The 14,641-nt window shown below is 44.9% G+C and overlaps 1 protein-coding gene across 1 annotated transcript in view; it reads left to right on the top strand.

Moving 5' to 3' along the window:
- SRI (sorcin) overlaps window positions 1-14,641 on the top strand; it is a 59,374-nt gene that overhangs the window by 26,576 nt on the left and 18,157 nt on the right. The window contains exons 4-5 of the mRNA XM_033931191.1: window positions 1,484-1,527; window positions 8,115-8,262. Of these exons, the coding sequence (XP_033787082.1) occupies window positions 1,484-1,527; window positions 8,115-8,262 (192 nt within the window). The remainder of the gene's footprint in view (window positions 1-1,483; window positions 1,528-8,114; window positions 8,263-14,641) is intronic.

Genomic DNA, 14,641 nt, shown 5'->3' with positions numbered 1-14,641 from the left:
CTCACCTATATTACCTTTATTGGTTTTCTACCTCAAGTCACTATCCAACTTGATATAATTGATGGATATTCGCTTCTACATCTGCATCGATTTAGGTGTAGTGGCTCATACCCATTGAATCTGCTTTAACAATTAAAGACGGGCTAAAAATCAACAAATTTGCCTGATTTGAGTGAAACTGAACTCCTGGGACCTTAAAACATTCAGTAACATACTTAACCTCTGAATCATTTTTTGGGAGCTACATGCTCCTACTTAAAGCTCAGATTTCAGCTCTTAAGCTTATCCCTTTCCTCAGAGATCTCAACTATCCTTTGTCGCCTTCCACTTAACCAGTTCCTGACCAAGTCTGTCATTTTGGGACCATCCCGAGGGCACTCGATTTTAGACAGGAACACTGTCAAAGGCTTTGCTAAAATCTAAATACACCACATCTAGTGCACTCCCTCTATCCAATTCTCTGGTCACCCAGTCAAAGAAATTGATCAGATCTGTCTGACAAGACCTGCCTCTAGTGCATCCATGTTGCCTTGGGTCCTGTAATCCACTGGATTCCTGAAACTTCACTATTCTCCATTTTAAGTGTTATGACGAAAGAGTAGTCAGGCACAACAGATAAACAGTTTGCAGTGGCTTTGTGCCTCCCCCCTCCCCCCCAAGCTTACTGTGTTGTCACAAAAAACAAACACTACTGCTTATTGAAACTTTAAACAACCATCATGTATACTGTAAACTCTATTCAGAACATTGGGTCACAAACATTTCAATGTAGCTACTTCAGAATGACATATATTAGTTTCAAGTTTATTAGGTTTTTATATACCGCCTATCAAGATTATCTTAAGTGGTTTTACAATCAGGTATTCAAGCATTTTCCCTATCTGTCCCGGTGGGCTCACAATTTATCTAACACATCTGGCATGTCAAAGCAGCTCCTGATTGGTGTAACCTGACTTTAGTACCTGGAAGAGGCAGTCGGGAAATACCACAAATGATTTTCAGCACCTGCCGGACCCCAGCTGCCCCCTCTCCTGCCTTTGATCAACTCCTAAACCGCATTTGCGTGTTTTTTTTTTAATTTGCGAGTATTGCTGGAACAGAACACCCGCGAGTTTCAGGAGACTACTGTACTGTATATATATATATATATATATATATATATATATATATATATATATATATATATATATATATATATATATATATATATATATATATATATATATATAATATACAGTACATGATGGAAGCTGCAATTTTGTGGAACTTGGCCAAGTGGAAGAAGGGAGCTTTGAAATTTGGAGTAGAAAGAGGGGGAGTTCAGATTGGTTACCAAAGTAAGCTTATGTTTCCATAGCCTCGGTGGGGGCTAGCTTCAGAATATCAGGAAACCATAAAAAAAGCAAGAGGAACTTGCCCAGCTAAAAACAAAGCTCTGGAGTTTGTTGAAAATACTGATTTATTTCTGTCTTCTCTTTTATAGCATTCAACTTGGAGACCTGCCGGCTCATGATCTCTATGCTGGATGTATCCTTTTATACTCATTGTACAGAAAACAACATTGATGGTTTTACCCTCCAAAAAACCTTGTGTGCTGTAGTTTTTACATGAAAAACCTTTCCTGCTGTATGTAGTCTTAGACAACAACAACACACTCCTAATTTGCCAAACAAATCCTAAACTAGAAAAAACAAGGAAGGCAACCAAGTCACATCAAGGTCTGTGAGGGGGAAGCTCAAAGTGCCTAACTTGGCTCACAACTTGCAAACCAAATATAGTGTAATATGTCAAAGAACATGTCACATTATATGATGTTATAGGGTGCTCTCAGTGTGAACCCTCAGTGATAGGAGCACAGCTCCGACACTTCACTTCTGGGCCAAGGCCATAAGCCTCCACCCGCACACCATCATCGAGCGCCCTGTGTGTGCAGAAATCAAACCAATCAACAATCAAAGTGAGTAAATGAAACTCAACACAAGCAACCTGAGCGACCCCCACACAAACCCTGCCAGCCAAACCCCCTCAAAAAACTCACGCAAAATCACAAACAAAGTCAAAACTTTGTTTGTGATTTTGCGTGAGTTTTTTGAGGGGGTTTGGCTGGCAGGGTTTGTGTGGGGGTCGCTCAGGTTGCTTGTGTTGAGTTTCATTTACTCACTTTGATTGTTGATTGGTTTGATTTCTGCACACACAGGGCGCTCGATGATGGTGTGCGGGTGGAGGCTTATGGCCTTGGCCCAGAAGTGAAGTGTCGGAGCTGTGCTCCTATCACTGAGGGTTCACACTGAGAGCACCCTATAACATCATATAATGTGACATGTTCTTTGACATATTACACTATATTTGGTTTGCAAGTTGTGAGCCAAGTTAGGCACTTTGAGCTTCCCCCTCACAGACCTTGATGTGACTTGGTATGTAGTCTTAGAAGCAGCAGTTTACAAATGCTCTATAATGTGCATTAAAGTGGCATGCTATTCTGTTAGTGAAATTCTATGCAACACCTCTGCAAAATATTTTTTCTTGTAAAATTTTTGACTGCCTCCATGGCTTGAGGTTTTTCAGAGTGGTATACAAGTAAAATTACAAGCATAAAATAAACAGCAACATTTGCCACTCACCATCTAAAAACCTCCAATTGGACATTTTTTTTAATCCTCGTGAAGTATTCACTTTTTGATCATAAGACATGATGAAAGATTAGGTTCTTACCTTTCTAAGCTTCTTTCTGTGAGAAGACATGGGATTCAGTACCATAGCTGCTACTTCCCCTTAGTTATGAACTTTGCAGAAGGGTGTTTCTCAACTTCCAACTCCTCCCCTTCTGCAGTGGAGAACAGCTCCCTCTTCAGTTTCTGTGTTTCCCTGAAAATAAGCCCTAGTATGATTTTTTAAAGGTGCTCCTAATATAAGCCCTACCCCCAAAATAAGCCCTAGTTAAGATTGACCCCTGAAGCCCCTCCCGAATGTACCCGACACTCCTGACTCCATCCCTGACACACGGGCCGCTTTGCGGTCTTCCCCACTGGGGCCGGGCCTTCCCTCTACAGCATGTTTCTATCCCTCCCTCCCACCGTGAAACTGACATATCTCTGTTCCGAGGCCGCCAAAAACAGCGGCGGCAGTGCTCTGAACGAGGTGCTTTTGTGGCCTTCCCCACCAAAGCCTTCTCTCTGCCACATCACTGATGTTGTCAGTGATGCGGCAGAGGAAGTTGTGAAGCAGCCTGTTCAGAGTGCTGCCACTGCTGCTGTTTTTGGAGGCTTTGGAGCGGAGGTATGTCAGCCTCACGGTGGGAGGGTCGGCAGGGTTCTGCTGCGCAGGGGGATGGGAGGGAGGGAGGGATAGAAAGATGCTGCATGTGGGGAGGAGGGGCGAGAAAGGAAAGAGGAAGAATTTGGGTGGATAAGAAGAAGGGGAAGATGATTGTTGTACATGAAAAAAATGACATCCCCAAAAAGAAGTCCTAGTGTGTTTTGTTTGTTTTTTTGACCCAAAATTAATATGATACTGGCTTATTTTTCAGGGAAACACAGTACTAATGGATAAAACATACAGATTTTATTTTAAATTTTTTTTTTTTTTTTTTAAGATGTGGGAGTTTTGAGAATAGACATTTTTATTACTGAATTTCTGGACTTATTTCTCTAAACGTCCAAATTCTGACTTAGACGTTCTATTGAGAATGTCCGTTTTTTTTATTTGCAAATTCAGTTTGCAAGGATTTTCAGAAACCATAATGCCACGATTAGCAAGAAAGCACTAAGTCCCATATGGAGATTACAATTGCTTTAGGAGGCCTAAATATGCAAATCTTAAGAAATGATGGGCCAAAACCAAAATATTATATAATAGACCCCTGAAAAAAACTTAAGAATCCAGTCACATTTTCATGTTGAATAGGATTGTCCTGCATAAAAGTTTGCAAATGAGTTAAGTCTATTATTCCCATATGTGATTAAACATTTATAGCTAAAGCCTTAGGCCTCAGCTGCAGGAACTGTCTTCTATGATACAGAATTTGCCTAGCCACATCTGGGTAGATATGTATTTGCTGACCACAAAGGGGAGCTTGCCTTTTAGAAAAATATAATTTCAAAATTTTCTTTTTGACAAGTTTCAGAAGAAAATGTAACCAAAGTGACATGCTTAGCAATAACTTCTGGGTAGTTTCCAAAAATTGAAATATATTGAAGCTGTCAGGAGAGGAGATTTGATCTAAACCCCTTTCTTCTTGAATGACTCTAGAGCATTAGGTACCTAAAAGTTTAGCCTTTTGTAATATCCTTGAACAAAAGTATACGTATGTTTCTTTAAACCAGTGTATCACAAACTGTGTGCCTCCTGAGATTCCAAGTGTGCTGCAGCACACTGAGGAGGAAAAGAAGCGCCAGCCAGCTGACTTGCCACTCACTGCGGCCGTCATGTTTCTTTGCACCACCCGCCATCGCACTTCTCTCTGCACCCCTGCCCTGCCGTCATGTTTCTCTCTACGCGCACACACTGTAGCAAGATTTATGGTATACTAATCAGTTACATAAACAAGTTAAGTGTCTGTTAGTTTTGTCTAGGGAAAACCATAAATGCTGCCAGGTCCAAATTTCTTGGTCTATTTATACGACAAGACCCAGGCTAATGAGAAATACTTTTATTATGAAAATTGAAAAATATAATTCACAAGCCAGCTGCAATATCTAAATATTGTTCACAAAATATCTGATTACATACATGAAACTCAGTACATAATTATCACAATACACTTGTTAGATAACTAAGTAAAACTAATTCTTACACACACTAGACAATTCCTTATAATAATAATAATAATACCTTATTAGCAGCAAATGATTACAGTTATCACCAAGGTAGCTTTACAAACCTTATCCTATATCACAATCGGATGCACTTATCTAACCCCAGCTGATAAGATAATAAATTCCTTATTCTCACCATTCGGTAAGGCCTCCGCCGAAACTTAGGTGAAAGGAAAACCGTTTCTTTTTAGCTTAGTAGACGTAAATCCTTTGGTTACAGGAACGAGTGTTCATCAGCCACTGGTACAGCTATAATTTATTGGCAGCCAAGTTTCCTTGAAGTGATGTAATTCAGAGCTGTTTAAGGTCCGATTCACTCTCTCTCAGGCAGAGAGTCACACGAGGTAACTGTTCAGGTCTTAATTATTAAGAAAGCGATGCGTGCAGGACACCTGTGGTAAGATGTGAGCTTCCTCGCATCCCGACACAGACTAATCATAATTAGCACCTTTTCACTTGGATCTCGTCAGATGACTTCCTCAGACCAATCCAGAAACAGAACTTAGATGAATAGCCTTTCTGTGTAAGGTCTCATACAGGCTGGGAGACACAGGCACCGTTAGATAAGAACAGGATAGGAGTATACCACCCACAAGAATCACACAGTCTAATTATGAAGACATAGATGAATGTCCTTGACTAGAATACCATTCTGGTACATACCCAGAATGCATCAGGCAGAAACAGCAAAGATGTGTTCTTCTTTCTCTCTTGTAAAGTTCATGCTGGAAAGATTTCTTGCAGACAATGGTTCAGGCTTGATGTCAGAGAGGCCTAACCTTCAGGTGTCAATAAGGAAACACCCCTACAACACACACACACCAGCTCGGTGTGCTTTTAACTTGGTCACACAGCTGCTGCTAGGATTAATTTAGAAGCAGTTTCATCCGCAAGCCTTGGGGGCCTTTGCTAGGCCAACCTGTTTCGCTAATGCAATGGGCCAGCCTAGCAAAGGCCCCGAGGCATGCAGATGAAACCATGTCTAAATTAATCCTAGCGGCAGCTGTGTGACCAAGCACACAGCTGCTGCTAGACAGGAGAAGTACTGCTGGACAAGGGAGGAGGGAAGGGAGAAGGGGTACTGCTGGACAGGGGGAGAGGAAGAGGTGCTGCTGGACAGGGGGGCAGGGAAAGGGAAGGGAGAAAAGATGCTACACATGGGAGGGGAGGGTGAGATGGTGGATGGGGGAGAGCATATTAGCTGTTTGGGATTGGGGGAGGGAAGGAAGGAAAATTGTTACAGGAGGAGAGAGAGGGAGAAACGGACATGGGATGGAGAAGAGGGATAAATGATGCATGGGGAAAAAACATGAGTTGGGGAGTGGGAAGGAAGGATGTCACTCGAGGAAAGAAGCAAGGAGTGAGAGAAAGTGTGCAGGCCGGAAGGGTTGGACTCATGGAGAGGGCGAAATGGATGGGGAGGACAGAAAGGAGGGAATGAGAAATGTCACACGGGGGAGGGGGGGAAGAGAAGAGGGCAGAGAGTGAAAAGTTGGACTCATGGGGGGAGAGATATGTTTAGGGGAGAGAAGGAGTACCAGAGGAGAAGCATGCAGGAAGGAGAGAGAAAGATGTTGGACTGGGAGCAGAGCCAGAAAGGAGGAAGAGAAAAGAGATGGACTACAGGGGGCAGAAAGGAGAAAGGGAGAGAAAAAAGTTACACTATGGGGGGGAGGAAGAGAGATGACTAAAGGAAGGGAGAGAAACCAAACTATGGAATAGAAGGGGAGTCTGGTAGCCGTAGATGCCAGATTATGGGAAGGAGAGGAGAGAGATCTTGGACCATGGAAACAGTGAGGGAAGGTAAGACATGGAAAAGAGATTTTGAGAAGAAAGTGGAAAAATTGAATGTTAAATTTATGCCATAGATCAGGGATCTCAAAGACCCTCCTTGAGGAGGGACTTTGACACCCCTTCCATAGATGGATGCAAGGCAGAAAGTGAAGGAGAGAAAAACAGTCAATGGATAAGAAGGCACTGGAAACATAGTTAAAAGCATAGAAAAAGTCACCAGACAAAAAAGGTAGGGAAAATAATTTTATTTTCAATATAGTGATAGAAATGTCAGTTTTGAGAATTTTTATATCTGCTGTGTATATGAAAAATGAATGGAAAAATTGCATTACAATTAAAGGGGGCAGGATCTGGGGGAAGAGCTTGGGTGGGTGTAGGGTGGAGCTTGTGAGGTCTGTGGTTGGGGTACTCGGTTGATATTTGTTAGACTTCACTGCTGGCACGCCCTCCTGGCATTTCAGGGCCTGTCTGGAGGGCCTCTGTGCATACGTGGATGTGACATGTCACGCATGCGCATGATGTCATCACAGTGACGTGTCCATATTTCCGGGTGCCTTGAGCCGTGGCCACTATCTTTAGTATGCCCCTGCTCAAAAGTTTGAGACACTGGTTTAGACTTTTGAGCTGATTATATTTATCTGTTTGCATAGCAAAATAAGGCACATTAATGGGTGCAAAGGTCAACACAGCCTTTATTGCAAGAAGTTTTATTACACCTGAAGAGGTGTAGTTTATTTCTGTTAACCATTATTGCATAAACACTTAACATGTACTGTTCACCAACCAACTCATTTGCATGAGTTTTAATATAAGCAATAATCATATGTTGGCCCATGCTTTTGCAGCTTAATATATAAACCTCTAGATGTAAAATGTCTGCTGCCACCAATCTTACAAATGATCAGTTTGGTTGCTTTTTGATCCAGAAACATTCAGACCCACTGTTAAAGATGTTAAGGATGTAACTTTGTCACTTATCTTATAGATCTGTGATATTGCTAGACCTTGGGGAATAATTCTGTCAGGGGGGCACCAATTTAGGTGCCAGCAAAGTACTTAAATGATCAGAACACCAGCCTATGTGCATCATCCTCATTTATTAATATACCACATTAATATGTGCATAAATATCAATAATTTGGCTGTGCTATTCTGTAAAATTATGGTATAGTTTGTGCCTCACCGTGTGAATGACCATCTTCAAAGTTATGTGAATAAATTGTGTTTTTAGCAATCTTGATATGAGCATTTACAGCAACTCTGTGGCTGGTGTAAAGTGGCTGCACCTAAAATATATCTATTGGCCTTACTTAGACAGCAGTAGTATGACAAGCAGAAAAGAACTAGAAGCAGTGTCAACTTTCATGCTGTCTAGTAGTGCCCACCCATGTTGACATCAGATACCACCAAAAAACTAGTCCCGCATACGTTACTGAGAAGAGGGCCAAGGGGATGTATTGCATAAAGCAGGAGCACATGTTTTGGTCCTTAATGGTTTTTTTCTAGCGAGACATGTCTGGGAAAATGGGGTTTAATGAATTCAAGGAACTTGGGGCCGTAATAAATGGCTGGAGACAGCACTTTATGAGTTTTGACGGCGACCGAAGTGGGACAGTAGATTTCCAGGAACTACACAGAGCTCTGGAGACAATGGGTAAGTGGAAACATTTCAGAAATTCAGTCTCAAAACTATGCTGGGTGCAATTGTTGCTTACACCTTATTTAAAAAGAAGTTGGAAGGATAAAGAAATGTTGAGACTAGAACAACAAATGAGAGAAGAAAATCTCTTATTTGGAACATACCCTGCAGAAGGTGAGGCTTCTCAAATGGCTTTGAATGTGCTAGTTCATCAAAAAGCCAAAATGTTACTTATCTATTATGAGTTTCAATTGTATTAACATGGGTAATAAAAATGGTTAAACGTTGGCTCACTCCAGAATTTTTACAATTACTTATTGATGGGGGCCTGTTGGGAAGAGCAGACTTGGAGATAACAGCATCTTCCAAACGTTTTATAAAATCATTGATGCCAGGGGGATAGCTTTGACAGTACAAAGTATTTGGAAAACTTATACCTTCCCTCTATTTCAACATCAGATAAGGCCTTGTTGAATACACTTCTCTCTCCGTATTCGTGGTGGATGCCATCGGAACATAGCCGTGAATATGGAAAAACCGTGAACAACTGTTTATATGTTCATGGTTTTTTTGTCACAGCCAGCGTTTTTGCTATTGAAACTGCAAATAAAACTAGAGACTCTGCAGCTGAAGGTACCTGGGAGTGTGCCAGATGCCGTGTACGTGAGCATATCTTTCTCTGTCTCGTGTGTGTGTGTGTGTGTGTCTCTCTCTCTCCTTCATGCAGGCTCTGCTTCTCCGTGGTGCAGTGAGAGGGGGCGGGGGCCTGCATGAAAGTCATATCAGTTTTCAAAATGCTTGGCACATGCGTTTCCTGCACTGTCTTCTGGGTTATGTCATCCTGTGGATTGTGTGGGGCTGCTCTCCTCGGAGCTTTGTAGATTCGTCATCTCGCAGGTGTTTGTCAGGCGAGTCTTCCAAAAAGCACTGTTTTTACTTTACTTTAATTGCTCTCTGTGATGTAACTCAGATTTTGTATGTGAATATTCAGTGGGTGAGGAAACGAATTGTGGCCCAAAGCAGAAGCACTCATTTGTTTTAATTTTATTTGAATCGGGAGTAGCAAGGCAAAATGTAATATACAGTATGATTATTTTACTTGAAGGTTGATCACCTGCTGTAGTTTGGGTTCAGAGTTGATTTTTTTTTGGGGGGGGGCGGAGTCTGCATTAAAAAAAATTGCAAATAAGCAAAACCGCAAGTGCAGAAACCGTAAATACGGAGGGAGAAGTGTACACTTGTATCCTTTTGAGGAATTTACCTTAGCAATACAACAAAGCACGTTACATAAAGTGCTAGGACCAGATAGGTATAGACTGAATTCTATAAGATTCTCCAGGGGGAATACCTGCCCATCCTTAGCAGCATTATTTAATCATATAGTAATTTCACAGGAAATGCCTGAATTGCATAAGCTGGCTCAGATAAAACCTGGGAAGGAACCACAGAACCCCGATTTGTATCATCCTATATCATTGAATGCTGCTAAGCAGCATAAAAGCATTTTACCGCAGGTCGGTGAGGTAAATGTTTCAAGTTTATTTACACTTTGATATACCGACCATCAAACAAATATCTAGACGGTTTACAATTCTTAAATTAGAGTTTAAAAAATGCAATAATAGAAATAAAAAAATAAGTAAATAGGGGAACATAAAAACAAGACAAAGATGGACAGAGTAGGTAGGATAGGCACTGAGGGAGGGTAAGATTTAAAATTACATCAAAGTCAAAAAATAAAAATGAGGGGAGGGAGGTCGCTTCATAAAAGCGGTTGTTTTGAGCAATTTAAAAAAAAAAAATAGAAGCAAAAAGGATCTTATCTGGAATTTTGGTATGCACCATGAAATAAAAAAGTTTAGCTTAGTTTTGAATTTATCGAGCATTCAATGAGCATTTACCTCACTGGCCCATAGTAAAATGCTCTTACGCTTAGTAAAAGGAGCTCTAAACTTTGAGGATGAAATTGTGTTTGCAAAGATTTTAGCCAACAGGTGGCTCATCTTTAGTGGCAAGGCCTCAAGGGAGTTTTGTGAGAGGTCATTGGAAGAGGTAGAGAGATAAGAACATAAGAAGTGCCTCCTGCCCAGCAGCCCGCTCACGCGTCGGCCCACCAGGTCCAAGACCTGTATAGTAACCCTCCTAACTATACCCTCCTATCCCCTTTTCTTTCAGAAAATTGTCCAATCCCTTCTTGAACTCCAATACCGTACCTTGTCCTATCACACCCTCTGGAAGCGCATTCCAGGTGTCCACCACCCGTTGGTTGAAGAAGAATTTCCTAGCATTTGTTCTGAATCTGTCCCCTTTTAATTTTTGCTGAATGCCCTCTCGTTCTTTCAGATTTTGAAAGTTTGAAGAATCTGTCCCTCTCCACTTTCTCTATGCCCTTCATGATCTTGTAAGTCTCTATCATATCCCTTCTAAGTCACTTCTCCAGGGAAAAGAGCCCCAGTTTCTCCAGTCTTTCAGCGTATGAAAGGTTTTCCATACCTTTTCTCAAGCGTGTCACTCTCTTCTGAACCCTCTCGAGTATCGCCATATCCTTCTTTAGGTACGGCGACCAATATTAGATGCAGTACTCCAGATGCGGGTGCACCATCGCCCGATACAACAGCCGGATAACTTCTTTCGTTCTGGTTGTAATACCCTTCTTGATTATACCTAGCATTCTATTTGTGTTCTTAGTGGTCGCTGTGCACTGTGCCAACGGCTTCATTGTCTTGTCGACTATTACCCCCAAATCCCTTTCTTGGGTACTCTCACTCGGTAACAGCCCTCCCATCGTGTAGCTGTATCTCGGGTTTCTGTTTCCTACGTGCAAGATTTTGCATTTCTCTACATTGAACTTCATCTGCCATCTTGTCGCCCATTCCCCCAGTCTGTTCAGGTCCCTTTGTAAATCTTCGCATTCTTCTATAGTCCTAGCCCCACTAAATAGTTTGTCTGCGAATTTTATTATTTCGCACTTCGTCCCTGTTTCTAGATCATTTATAAATATATTGAATAGCAGCAGTCCAAGCACCGACCCCTGTGGAACACCACTTGTGACTCTCCTCCAGTCCGAGTAGTGGTCCTTCACTCCTACCCTCTGCTTCCTACTCGCCAACCAATTCCTGATCCATCTGTGTTTGTCTCCTTCCACCCCATGGTTCTTCAATTTCCGAAGTAGGCATTCATGGGGTACCTTGGCAAAGGTTTTTTGGAATGCCTTCGCTGTTGGGCATTTTTTTTTCAGAGAAGTCTTTCAGTCACATGATTTGGGACTTTGGAATGTTAAATATAGAATGGAATTTTTTTGTTTTTTTGAGATGCTGTTGGTGTTTTTAATTGTGTATATACAGTGGTGCCTCGCATAACGGACGCCTCGCACAGCGAACGCTGCGCACAACGAACTTTGTCTTGATCCGTACAACGAACTTCGTTTCACACAACGAAGTCGCCCGAGCTGCATCCTTCCGCGCAGGCACTGCGCTTAACTGCCCTCTCTCCGCCTGGTTCCCTCTTGCCCCCCCCGACTCCCCGACACGATCGGGGCAAAAAGGAGCCCAAGCCCTCTTGCCCCGCCGATTCCCCAACTCCCCACACAATATCGGGCCAGGAGGGAGCCCAAGTCCTCCTGGCCACGGCGACCCCCTAACCCCACCCTGCACTACATTACGGGCAGGAGGGATCCCAGGCCCTCCTGCCCTCGACGCAAACCCCCCCTCCCCCCAACGACCGCCCCCCCCAAGAACCTCCGACCGCCCCCCCAGCCGACCCGCGACCCCCCTGGCCGACCCCCACGACACCCCCAACCCCCTTCCCCGTACCTTTCTGTAGTTGGCCGGACAGACGGGAGCCAAACCCGCCTGTCCGGCAGGCAGCCAACGACGGAATGAGGCCGGATTGGCCCATCCGTCCCAAAGCTCCGCCTACTGGTGGGGCTTAAGGCGCCTGGGCCAATCAGAATAGGCCCGGGAGCCTTAGGTCCCTCCTGGGGGCGGGGCCTGAGGCACATGGGCCCAACCCGACCATGTGCCTCAGGCCCTGCCCCCAGGAGGGACCTAAGGCTCCCGGGCCTATTCTGATTGGCCCAGGCGCCTTAGGCCCCACCAGTAGGCGGAGCTTTGGGACGGATGGGCCAATCCGGCCTCATTCCGTCGATGGCTGCCTGCCGGACAGGCGGGTTTGGCTCCCGTCTGTCCGGCCAACTACAGAAAGGTACGGGGAAGGGGGTTGGGGGTGTCGTGGGGGTCGGCCAGGGGGGTCGCGGGTCGGCTGGGGGGGCGATCGGAGGTTCTTGGGGGGGGGTGGTTTGCGTCGAGGGCAGGAGGGCCTGGGATCCCTCCTGCCCGTAATGTAGTGCAGGGTGGGGTTAGGGGGTCGCCGTGGCCAGGAGGACTTGGGCTCCCTCCTGGCCCGATATTGTCGGGGAGTTGGGGAATCGGCGGGGCAAGAGGGCTTGGGCTCCCTTTTGCCCCGATCGTGTCGGGGAGTCGGGGGGGCAAGAGGGCTTGAGCTCCCTCTTGCCCCGATCGTGTCGGGGAGTCGGGGGGGCAAGAGGGCTTGAGCTCCCTCTTGCCCCGATCGTGTCGGGGAGTCGGGGGGGGCAAGAGGGCTTGAGCTCCCTCTTGCCCCGATCGTGTCGGGGAGTCGGGGGGGGGGGGGGCAAGAGGGCTTGAGCTCCCTCTTGCCCCGATCGTGTCGGGGAGTCGGGGGGGGGGCAAGAGGGCTTGAGCTCCCTCTTGCCCCGATCGTGTCGGGGAGTCGGGGGGGCAAGAGGGCTTGAGCTCCCTCTTGCCCCGATCGTGTCGGGGGTGCCAGGGACCACACGGAGTCACCCACCGTACCACCCGATTCGGGTAAGCGCAGGTATCGGTGGGTGGCTTATTTGCGGGGGGGTGCCTTATTTTACATTTTTTTCTAAAAAGGGGGGGCTGTCTTATTTGATGGCCCTGCCTTATCGGGGAAACACGGTAGAAAAAAAAAAAAATGAACAGTTAAGTCCCAGTTTTTGCCGCTGAGACTCTGCCCTCTCACTGTAAAATTAGACTCTACTTAGTCTGTCTTTAAATTTAAAAAATGTGTGTTGTTTTAAAAAACAATTATGTTTTTAGATGTATCTAAATAAAAATAATAACCAAAAATTTATCTTTTTTTATGTCATCTTAGCATATTTTATGCTACAGAACGAATTATTTTTTTTAACATGTATTGTTATGGGAAAACGCGTTTCACACAACGAACGTTTCACATAACAAACTTGCTCCTGGAACGGATTAAGTTCGTTGTGTGAGGCACCACTGTATATGCAATTTCCGAAAACTATTGAAGACTTCCCTTTTTTTGTAAGATTCTTAGGAAATAATATTTATATTTCACTGTAGTGTACAGTCTCTTGATGTAAACCACATCAACCTGGAAGGTATTGTGGTCCAGAAATGTACACTTCTCCCTCGGTATTCACGGAGGTTAGGGGCAGAGCCAGGCCACAAAGTGTGAAAAATCGCGAATAACTTTGTGCTGGCTCTGACCAACCCCCGGACCTTACCTAGTGGTCTCCGCCTCCGATCACCTCCCTCCGTGCATGTTGGGGGAGCCAGTGTGAGTGCTTCAGTGTCTTCTTTCCCCGCTTCGGTGTTGGGCTGGGGGAGCGAAGAGGTGGCGGCGGGAAGATGCAGGTAAGAGGTGCTTGCCGGGGGGTGGGTTAATAAAGGGCAGTGAATACGAATCTGCGTCCCCGGAACCTTACCTGGTGGTCTAGCGGTGAAGCGAGGCAGGAGCAATCTTCCTATGCTCCTGCCCCGTGCAGAACCATCATCGGCATGGCTGCCGGGAGTTCCCGTTGTAGTCTCGAGACTACAACAGGAACTCCAGCAGCCATTCTGATGACTGCTCTACACAGGGAAGGAGCATAGGAAGATCGCTCCTGCCTCGCTTCACCGCTAGACCACCAGGTAAGGTTCTGGGGAGGCTTGGTTGGCTTAAAATAGCCAAAAATTGAAAATAGGTGTTTGCAAAAAAAAAAAAAAAAATCTCAAATAACCAAATCCGCGGATACTGAATCTGCGGATTCGGAGGGAGAAGTGTATTTGAATGTAATGACCCTAAAGCCTGAGCCAATCTGGGACTTAGGGCTGAGCCTAAGGAAGTCCCTGATTGGTCAAAGCAATAGCCAATTGGGAACTTCCTTAGGCTCAGCCCTAAGGAAGTCCCTGATTGGCTCAGGCACCTCCCAAGGGGGAGGAGCCCAAGGCCCCTGAGCCAATCGGGGCCTAAGGCCGGCATTGAGTCAGGCAGGGCGAAAGAGGGATCAGGAGGACTTTGCGGTTCCTCCTGTTCTCACCACTGGAGGCCTATGGCAGAGCCCTGACAGCAATGACAGGAGGCTGCTTCTCCTGTCACTATTGTC

This window comes from Geotrypetes seraphini, chromosome 2, assembly GCF_902459505.1.
Source record: "Geotrypetes seraphini chromosome 2, aGeoSer1.1, whole genome shotgun sequence".
NCBI classification, from domain to species: Eukaryota; Metazoa; Chordata; class Amphibia; order Gymnophiona; family Dermophiidae; genus Geotrypetes; species Geotrypetes seraphini.
The sequence above is the reverse complement of the archived record's forward strand: the minus strand, read 5'-3'. Positions and strand labels throughout refer to the sequence as shown.